The sequence below is a fragment of the Sinocyclocheilus anshuiensis genome, unplaced genomic scaffold, assembly GCF_001515605.1.
Source record: "Sinocyclocheilus anshuiensis isolate Anshui unplaced genomic scaffold, SAMN03320099.WGS_v1.1 scaffold1203, whole genome shotgun sequence".
In the NCBI taxonomy this organism is placed as follows: Eukaryota; Metazoa; Chordata; class Actinopteri; order Cypriniformes; family Cyprinidae; genus Sinocyclocheilus; species Sinocyclocheilus anshuiensis.
Genome location: NW_015539980.1, coordinates 915593 through 926725, shown reverse-complemented (window position 1 = coordinate 926725; position 11133 = coordinate 915593). Strand labels below are relative to the sequence as shown.

General features: G+C 36.1%; 1 protein-coding gene across 1 annotated transcript; it reads left to right on the top strand.

The window, feature by feature from the left end:
- The first annotated feature begins 1626 nt into the window (after nucleotides 1–1626).
- LOC107687140 (taste receptor type 1 member 1-like) lies at nucleotides 1627–6177 on the top strand. The gene is made up of 7 exons (XM_016484370.1): nucleotides 1627–1636; nucleotides 2876–3023; nucleotides 3121–3418; nucleotides 3521–4264; nucleotides 4363–4568; nucleotides 4657–4781; nucleotides 5612–6177. The coding sequence occupies exons 1-7, from the start codon at nucleotides 1627–1629 to the stop codon at nucleotides 6175–6177; spliced, it is 2097 nt and encodes a 698-aa protein (XP_016339856.1).
- The last annotated feature ends 4956 nt before the right edge of the window (nucleotides 6178–11133 follow it).

Below are 11133 nucleotides of genomic sequence, written 5' to 3'. Positions count from 1 at the left end.
AAATCATATCAAAATTATCAGAATATTTTGTCACCATTGCTGAGATTCACATGCTGATTCTTCATGTCTATGAGTGACAGAATTGAAACCTCTTTATAACCCATAATTCTAAAAGTGGTTTATACAATTTTCTCACATTGTCACGTAGTATCGTAGAACTGCAATAATATAAAACTCATAAAAGAACTACAGATTTTGATAAAATGCAACCAGAGACTCAGACGCATGAAATGTTTTTACCATAAGTTCTTTACCATCACATATGTGCTTTATAAACACTATAGCAACAGCCAAAGATAAACTTATTTTAACTTAAAATTGTTGGTGTTGCTGTTTGTGGAGAGGTCCTTTTTTCTGAGGTCAAAGGTCTCATGTGGGGGCCCTGGAATATTTCCTTATGGAGGCCTTGGGGGAAAAAATAAATTATATCTTCAAGAAATATACTGTCTATATGACTATATGGAGTGCCACAAGGATCTGTCCTAGGTCCTCTGCTATTTTCTCCTATTAAATTCGGATAAGACAGAGATATTACTTATTGGACCAAAAGACAGTACACAGAATCTCTTGGATTACAATTTGCAACTAGACGGATATACTGTTACTTCCTCTACAGCCAAAAATCTAGGTGTTATATTAAATAGCAACTTGTCTTTGAAAATCATATTTCCGTCACCACTGATAAGCTACCACTAAATATTGTAGAAACTTAATTTGCTGTAAAGTTGCTTTGCAACGATTTGTATCGTGAAAAGCGCTATACAAATAAACTTGAATTGAGTTGAATCTATTTTATCAGTGAAAAAATTCATAAAGTCATTACTATTAAACTGTAATGAAATATTTAGATCAGGTGGTGTTTGGTTATTTCTTAATCTTTCCACTGTTCTAAATATAAACCTTGGATTGTTTTGGTTAGTTTCTATGAGTTTGTGGATATGCTTGATTTTGGCAGCTTTTAGAGCCTGTCTATAGCTGGACATACTGTTTTTCCACACAATTATTGAAAGGAGAGAGAATAGAACCGTATCAGGTCAGGCTTTTAGACATGAACACTTATCATCATACAATCCTCAACAGTGGTGACAATAATTATTCATACAGCAGTGCATGATGGGAGTTTTACTATGGTGTTACCCAGCATGCGTTGCAGCATGAAGCATTTTGTTGATAGTCACCATTGTTGAGATTCATATGCTGGTTCTTGATGTCTGTGTGTGTCTAAATAATTTCAGGAATTTTACTTTTTTTTTGTCTATAGATTTGAAATTCTTTTGCTGTAACTAGTAGAACAACATTTTGCTTGCATGTTGCAGTTTCACAGGATTGATTATGCAAAGCATATAAATGAAAATGTGAAAAAAAAAAAAAAAATTGTATGTATAATCAAGCCAGCTCGTGATGACTAACTCATATCAAAACAACTAATAGCTAAAGCAAATGATTTCCATGATGGCATAATTTTAACCAATACAACTTCAACATCTGATCCTCTGTAATTCTCAATAGAAGCAGGTGTTCATCACTAATGCACAATCATCATTTAATTAGTCACCAATTATCTCATTAACTTTAGCTCTTTGAGGACTTGGGATTTGACTCCAGACTTGCTTGTCACTTAAAGGAATGACTTGGGGTAAGTTCATGCTCAAACCGGTGTGCACCGTTTTGCTATGGTTTCCGGTTTGAACGACATGTTTCCTGGAAGCGGTGTGCAACGGGGTTTGAGATGCGTTTTCTCTTGTTTGGTGGGTGTGTCAAACATGTCAGCCCAATCAGCAGCAACATGTATATAAACCACGCGGTATTAAAGAGACAGCTGGCACAATGTAATGAACATCCAAATAAACGAGTGTATTTTGCAGTATTAAACACGTATTTATACCGATTTCATCAGGCTCCGAAAATTCTTCAAAAAGAACACAAAGAACGCCCTTCTCAGCTGCCATAGTTGCAACTCTTGCGTCATCAGAACAGAGTGTTCAACGCACCACCGTTTCCGTTTAAAAAACGTTTTGCACCGTTTTTGTCGGGGCTGAACGCAGCCTTGGTCTCACCTCTGGTGAAAACAGCTGGCTGATCATTCATGGGTGGAACAAACATATGGCAGGACTTTTACTTTTGGACCCCTGGACTTTCCACCTCTGGTTGAAGCCTTACTGTAAACATTCAGTCATGGTGTATTCATCTGAAAATACTTATGCATAAATTTGATTAGGTGTGATCCCTCAAACTTTTCAGAAATGCCAGCCACTCTGGTACTTTATCCTCTCATCTAATACTCCTTGTAAATGACTCTCCTGGCCACCAGGTGGTGCTATCCTCTGGTGATACACTAATCATGTTGCCTAAGCAGATTTGTATCATCCCTGATTTGCCTCATTTATATTTGCCTGTTTGATGTAGTCAGTCTTGAGTCCTTATTGCATTGTGAGCTAAGTTCTCTTCAAAAATTGCTAGTAAATTTCACAAAGCATTACAAAGAAATGGCAGGTATCAATTCTGAATTTTCGAAGTAGAAAGACTGAAATAGTATTTTCTTGTCAAATTAATCTTTGTTTCATTGACAGTTTTAGAAATCTTAGAAAGTCACACTGTATTTAAAGTGATAGTTTGCATCTGTTGATTTTGATGTGGTGTAATGCTCTACTTAACAAGTGATTGATGTATTTTTTTTTTTTTGAGTTTAGATATGGAAATTGTCTTTTGTATCAGTGAATATAGTGGTTTAAGCAAATTGAATTGTGTTTTAAGCAAATTCAGTAGTTTTATATGAGCCTGACTTCTATCATTTTTGCCACTACTGACTTCAGTTTCACAACCAACGGTCCACCATAAACCATGCATTTGAGTAGCATTTGCTCTTTCCTTCCAGCCTTTATTAATTGTTTGTTTTTCAATGTGTTTTGCTTAGAATCTGACTTCAGCTTGAAGGGAGATTACTTATTGGGTGGCCTTTTTGCTTTACACGAAGTTCAACATGCAACTCCTTTGTCCTCCCCAGAAGCCATTCAATGTTTAAGGTAAGTAAGCATCTTTTTGCTGCAGTATTTTGTTTCAAGTCACATTTCTAAAACAAAGATTTGATTAAGCTCTGTTCACTTAACTGATATTTTCTAGATACACTTTCTCAAAATCTGGCTATCAGATGTTGCAAGTGATGAGGTTTGCTATTGAGGAGATTAATAACTCCACAACTCTTCTGCCCAACGTTTCTCTGGGATATGAGATTTTTGACCACTGTACTGACTCAAAAAATTTCCATTCAGTCTTCAGTTTTATCTCAAATAATGGCTTAATAAAATCTAAAGAAAAACTCAACAACTATCAGCCTAAAGTGATTGCCTTAACAGGGCCATATGGAAGCACAAGCACTATTGCCATTGCACCATTAATAACAATGGACCTTATACCATTGGTAAATTCTTTTTTTTTTTCAAACTGTTTACTTCCTTTTGTTCAGGACTACCAACTTACTATATAATGCTAATCAATTGGAATGTTTTCTATTCTTTCAAAGGTGAATTATGGAGCTTCTAGCTATGCATTAAGCAATAAACGTATGTATCCTTCCTTTATAAGAACAATCCCTAGCAACAAAGACCTGATAGAGATGATTATTCACATCATACGGTGGTTTGGATGGAACTGGGTTGCCTTTCTTGGTAGCCAAGATGATTACAGTTCAGATGGACTTAATCTGTTTAAAAAGTATATCAGAAATACTGGCATTTGTTTGGCCTATCAAGAGGCTTTTAACCAAAGGGCAAACTACAGTCTAACACTTAAAAAGATGGATATGCTCAACATCAATGTCATTGTTGTTTTCGCTGTACCACGATATGCAAGCAACATTATCAAAGCAGCCATAGCGAACAACATCCGAGACAAAGTATGGATTGCGAGTGAAACCTGGGCTATGAATCAGCAGCTTCCAAGAGAGCCAGGAATTGGGAAAATTGGCACAGTCATTGGCATTACAGAGAGATTGTTGACATTACCTGGATTTGATGAATTCATCTATAAACACAGGAGAACAATTAAAGCTTATAGCACTGACAGTGACATCCAGAGTGAGAGTAAGACATGTAATCAAGATTGTGATTACTGCACATCGTTGAACGCAGAGGAGATTATAAATGAAAATCCCACATTCTCTTTCGCCATTTATGCTGCCATATATACCATAGCTCATGCATTGCATAATGTTCTGCAGTGTGACATGAATGAATACCACAAAAACATAACAGTTAAGCCATACATGGTGAGGGAATGCATAAGATGATTATGACATTTTTCATGAAGAGTAATAGCATGTATTCTGATATTAATTCTTAATAATTTCACCACACTGTCCAACAGCTTCTGGAACAAATTAAGAAGTTGGAATTCCAACTTAACGGCCGTCGGATGAAATATGATGATAATGGTGATCCAAACATCAGTTTTGCGGTCACACTTTGGAATACTGAAACAAATCCTCCACGTTTTGAGATGGTGGGCAAGTATGATACATATCCAGAAATTACTTTTACTATCAACAACTCTCGCTTGCCATGGCATAACAATGGTCCTGTAAGTTATCTTTTTGCTGAGTATTTATCTAAATATTCACCTAACATTGATTAATTGTAATAGCACATTTTCCCATTCCATAAAGGTTCCATTCTCAAACTGCTCTGTTGAGTGCAAAGAGGGATTTTCGAGGGAACCTAATGGATATCATAGTTGCTGTTTTCTGTGTAAAAAGTGTCCACGTAACAGCTATGTGAATTATTCTTGTGAGTATTTTAAGCAATCAATGACAAAACAGGCATTTTATCAGTCCATGCTGCCACTACACAAGGGAAAGATAAGGGAAGATAACATCAAGTTTAGCATGTACAGGGTGGGGAATAATTTAGGGAATACATTTAAATATTTGATAGTTGTTATAGTAGACCATAATAGTTGTATATATAAACCCCAACCCCAAATGATTTGAATAATTAAAATGATATCCGAGATGTATTTTGCATAATCTGTTTTTAAATATGGTGTCAATATACTTTAAAATGTAAATGTGCGTTTTTGTACAATTTGTACAATATTATTCATGGAATTGTAAAAAAAAAAAATCATAATTACTAAAAAACTGTATCATTTTATTTTGATCTAACTTTAAATGTTGGTATATTTTTTTACCTTACAAAATTAAATGAATTACTGTGTTTACAAATCTACCATTAATAAATACTGTATACTGTACGTTTTATGAACACTTTTAATAACCAACATAAAGTAAATTCATATATGAAAATGACAATAAACAAACAAACAGCAAATAAATGGATAACTTCAAAGAAGTTCAGATGGAATAGATATCACAAAGATGAAATTTCAGAATGGATAGCTACCAAATGTGTTTGTATTTGGTGCCAAGTTCAAGAAGAAAAAATTATGAAGGGATATTGTCTTCTTTTGTGCTGTCTCCCATTATACAGTATTATACAGCATTATATGGTGTTATGCAGAGATAATCTGTTGAACCTTTTGTACTGTTTAAACTTCATGACATCAAATGTCTGATTTTGGCTGTATTACATTCTCATATTATTTTGCTGTTTTTCAGGGGACCCCTATACCTGTTCTCCGTGTGCAGAGAGCGAATGGTCTGATGAGGGCAGTACGACATGTAAGAACCGTTCTGTTGTCTATCTTGAGGTCACAGAAATCCTCTCCATCATTGTCATGGCTTCTGCCACATGCCTAATTCTTCTCCTTATTGCCATATTTTGCCTTTTTGCTCACAATTACAACACACCAGTGGTAAAGTCTGCTGGTGGCAGCATGTGTTTCCTCATGTTGGCGTGTTTGATAATGTCTACAATAAGTGTGTTCTTTTTCTTTGGAAAACCCTCATCTGTATTCTGCATCCTGAGAAATGTTGCATTTGCATTTTTCTTCACTATTTTTCTCTCCTGTATGGCTGTCCGTTCCTTTCAAATTGTTTGTGTCTTCAAAATAGCTGCCAAGTTCCCTAACATCCACAGCATTTGGGTAAAGCACAACGGACAGTGGCTCTTTGTTGGATTTTTTTCTGTCATTCATTTAATTTCTTGTATACTATGGATGACTGTCTCAACGCCCAAACCCTCCAGGGACTCATCAACTTTTAAAGACCTGACTCAGCTGTGAAATGGGGAACACTGCAACTGTTAGCGTAGTTGTGTTTATAGTTTGGTTTCTTGGATTCCTGTGTCTCTTATTTTCTTACATGGGAAGAGATCTGCCAAAAAATTACAATGAGGCCAAATCAATAACTTTCAGTCTCATTTTGTACAATATGTGCTGGATTGTTTATTTCACAGCATTCCTCATTCTCAAAAGCAAATACATCCAGCTTGTTAATGCGATGACACAGCTTTCAAGTATATATGGAATTCTCTTCAGTTACTTCATACCGAAATGTTACATTATAATATTCCAGCCGCAAAAGAACACTGCTGCATACTTTCAAACATCTATTCAGAATTACACCCAAACTATTAGTAGGACTTAGCACAGATTCATTTAGGGGTGAACTGAGAAAATGGGCATACTTTAAATATTTCTATATATATGGGCCATTCTACAGAGTTGGAAACGTCTTGAAAATTTTACAAATTTTTTCCAAAAAAATTGTATGTATGCAAATTGTATAATATCCACACATTTCTAGTAATTGTGCAGTTAATTCTCATATTGTATTTTCAGAAAATTGTGGAATAATTGTCCTCTCCCCAAATTTGACACTACCAAAACACATTAATAATAAATATATATATATATATAGCTATTTGTTTTCAGAGGTGAATCTATAACAATTACATTTTAACAATATTTCAAGTGTAATTTATGAGATTTGTTGTATTTTGAATCCAGTTCTTCTTTGTAAAAGGCAAAAAGGTGATCATACTGATTTCGAAGTTAAGGATTCATTAGTTTGAATATACATTGAACCAAAAACTATCAAAACATCTTAGTTGATAATTCAGTATACTTTATTTTTGACAAAACATCCCATGTTTCGGTAGTGACAGCACATTTTCGGTAGTGACAGTAATGCTTTGGTAGCAACCACATCACATTACAGAATTTTAACTTACATATTAAAACACTACTAAAACATACTAAAATACAAAAAAAAAGCATAACTGTACTAAAATATTGTTTATTTCCCCCAAATATGAGGATTATGTGTTCCCTTTTGTCACTACTTAAATAATGATGACATGTTTCGGTAGTGACAATTCTGTGGGATAACACCCAAAAAACATAGATGTCACTACCGAAACTCCCCCTAATGTTTCGGTAGTGACTGTTTCGGTAGTGATCATTTTAGATATTTTGAACCTAGCTCAAAGATGCTAATCAGCACATGGTTAGCTTGCACAGTTCTGAACAGTGGTATACATATGAAGGACACAGGAATATTTACTGATCATAAATTTATGGGTTTAGTTCAAATCAGTCTTTAAAGCTGATGATTAGATGCTAGCATTAAATGAACACATGCATCCTTTTATTTAGCTGTCCTTTTTAAACATTTCCATAAATGCTTTCATATCCATTGCCATACTGGTTCTTCAGATCCACTTATTACAAGTCTCATTTGTATCTGTTGTTATGTCTGTTTTTGTTGGTGCTGTATTTAAGCATTGTTGAGAAAAAGCAGTCACATTGAAAACGCAAAATGTTTTAATACACTGTCAAAAGGCAGCTGCCGCCGATGTGCCGTTAGACATTTCACTTCATCATTGCCTAAATGGTGATTAAAAAAAAAATAATAAAAAAGTTCAGCCTGTCATTATTATATTTTTTCACTCTCATTTTGTTACAAACATGCAATTCTTTCTTCTGTGAAAGTCAAAAGAAGATCCTTTTTACATTCTATTAACAGTGATTTACCAGGTATATAGATACTGTAGATGAGGATTCATATTTCATATTTTTAACCACAGATTAGTAGTAGAAATATTTATTTGATTCATGGTAATTTAACGTTACAGACCATTGGATATTTGTACTTTAATACACACAGTTCTTCTATTGTATAGATAATGTTGGATCATATAATATATTCAGTGATAACTGGATGTTGTAGATTAATATTATTAATGAACCCAGTACATGTCTACTTAGCTTGAATGCTAACCAAACACACATGAACATTAAATTAAAGTGTTCAGATTTATTCGGAAATGGGATATTTAGAACTGGTACTAAAGTCTGCTGGACACTGGACCTTCAGGAGTGGAGCTGCAAGTGCCAGTGCTCCATTTGGCCAACTGGTGGCGTAATTCGACATATTTTTCAAAGTCAGAATATTCCAGTGAAAATATGCGAATTTTCTTTTCTATAATCTTCCTGGCTGAGGCAACAAAGGTGTAGTTTCCAACCACATAGGCAACGAGAATGTGTTAAAGGGGTCATATGATGCGATTTCAATTTTTCCTTTTTTTTCTTTGGAGTGTTACAAGCTCTTGGTGCATAAAGAAGATCTGTAAAGTTGCAAAGACTAAAGTCTCAAATCCAAAGAGATATTCTTTATAAAAGTTAAGAGTCAGCCACACCTACCTAAAACGGCTCGTTCTAACACGCCCCACATGTCTACGTCACGATGTGGGAAGATTTGCATAACGCCGCCCAAATGTTCACACAAAGAAAGAAAGCGTAACTTTTATTCTCGCTGTAGTATTGTTGTTCCCACCGCCGCCATGTCGCGAAGGCGCTGTGTTTCGTTGTAAAAGCGAAACTTCTTTGTTTGGCCTTCCAAAAGAGGACGATATCCGCTTCAGCGCCGTTCTCAAGCCCGCCGGCCTCCGCTCACTCTAGCCCTCCGTGTGTTTTGTTGTGAAAGCGAAACTACTTTGTTTTGTCTTCCAAAAGAGGACACGACCAGAAATCAGTGGTTAAGTTGTATTTACAACACTGTTCCAGAACTGTTCAACCCAAATATTCAGATGTGTCCAGCGCATTTTATGGAGGACTGTTTCCTGATCCTGGTAGAGTAGACTACAGTGCCGGCTGTTCTGACTCACAGACTGTAAGTACGTTTTCATATTTAAAGGATTTGCCACTGACGATTCAAACGCGAGTTTTGAGCAGTGTAGAGTAGCGCTTGTTTTTTGTCATTTCTCAGGTAACAAATGCAGACATGGTTTTATGTTTATGTGTAAAAAGACAGTATAAGTCATTATAATCCTAATTATGTCCCCACTGGATGCAACAAATGCCTTGTTTTTAATGGGTTTTAATGTTTTTGTCTCGTCGCTCCGGCCGGAATGGTCATCTGAAAACTGCAGCTGACTTCGATCGGCTCCTCCCCATCTTTCAGCGCGTTCTTTTTCAATCCGCAGACCGCAGCGGCGCAGAGCGTGTGTGTGTTTATCGATAGATATGGCGTTATTTTAATGGCAAATGTCAAGAGAGACCATTATTGTAGCGCGAAAGCACATTAATATAATGCGTGAGCGCGAATCTCCCCGCTCGCACGCGGATTTCCTTTGCTCTCGCACAAAACCGGACGCGCGCGCTCAGATACACACTGCTCTCGCCCAGAGAGAGTGCGCACACTTAAAACGTGTCTCTCCTCTCACTCAAACTGTCCTGTGCACTCGCACATCTCTCTGTGCTCATGCGCTAGATATTAATTATTTTCGCACCTGAATTAAATGAGTTTTATAGCCACTAATAAAACAGGACCTCTGTACATTTGTTTGCTGCAAATTTACAGACAATGCAATTGAGATGTTTACATTAGCTTGTTGGGGTAATATTTCTGTCCACTGACAACAGTTTCCCTTCCGAATTAGCTTAACTGCACAAGTTTTATAGTTAATAAAATCTTTTAAAACAAATTACATTATATTTTCATTTCCTTCAATAAAAATGAAATTGAATAAGACAGTGTAATGGTGTGTGGATGTGGATTAGTAATCTGGCCCCTTGGTGTAAAGAAAAAATGCTGGCCCTCTCAATATCAAAGTTGCCCAACCCTGGTCTAAACAGTAGAAGAATTAACACTTTTGTATGCCTTGCATAGATTTAAAACTCATTTACTGTAACTAGTAGAACAACACTTTGCTTGCACGCTGTAGTTTCACAGGGTTGATTATGCAAAATCTAAACATATAAATGAAAAAGCAGAGCAGAGTTTTTTTTTTATGTAATCAGGCTAGCTCATGATGACTAACTCATCACATAAACTCACACTCAACACTGAGCTCACCGCTATACAACACTTCATGCATTGTTACAGAAAGAGATCTAACACAGGAAGTCAAGGGTCAAGAGCCCAACTAAAGCAAACACTGATCTCCATGATGGTGGCATCATTTTAACCAATAAAACATCAACATCTGACCCTCTGTAATTCTCAATAACAGCAGGTGTTCATCATTAATGCACAATCATCATTTAATTAGTCGCTTAATTATCTCATTAAATGTAACTCTTTGAGGACTTGGGATTTGACTCCAGACTTGCTTGTCACTTAAAGGAATGACTTGGTCTCACCTCTGGTGAAAACAGCTGGCTGATCGTTCATGGGTGGAATAAACATATGGCAGGACTTTTACTTTTGGACCCCTGGACTTTCCACCTCTGCCTACAGGATGCAACATATTTTACACCCTGGGTTAGAGGCAAAAAGTGTTATGTATTTATTTATTTATTTTATTTCTTTATTTATTTTTTGTGAAACGCACACTCATCCAAATCTCTCTCTCTCTCTCATCCAGACTCCCGCTCTCTCTTTCTCCATTTTTTTTTCATGCATCAGCGAACCCATTCATTATTTTAACAGAACGCATAGGCCTATTTTGTGCGCCAAAAATACGAAGCGAGGAAAATTGACGGGCCGCCCCCACCTTTTCAGAAGCTGGTGCCGATTTTCCACATTTTGGAGTTATAAAGACAGTTCTCTGGGAAACCTACGATTAGGCTATACTTTAACACAGAAGCATAACCATAACAATCCTCTATCGTATTACAGCCGCTAATAGAGCATTTTGAAAAGTCTTTTGATTTGTTGTTACTTAAAACTACAGTTCCCTTGTTAAAGACATTTGTGGAACCCCTTATTTATTTTACATATCTTTGGACTACTAC

Excerpts from the sequence above, each read along its gene's own strand:
- LOC107687140 (XM_016484370.1), top strand. Across the intron at positions 4,265-4,362 it reads TAACAGTTAAGCCATACATG|CTTCTGGAACAAATTAAGAA; the intron begins GTGAGGGAATGC and ends ACTGTCCAACAG. Across the intron at positions 4,782-5,611 it reads CAGCTATGTGAATTATTCTT|GGGACCCCTATACCTGTTCT; the intron begins GTGAGTATTTTA and ends GCTGTTTTTCAG.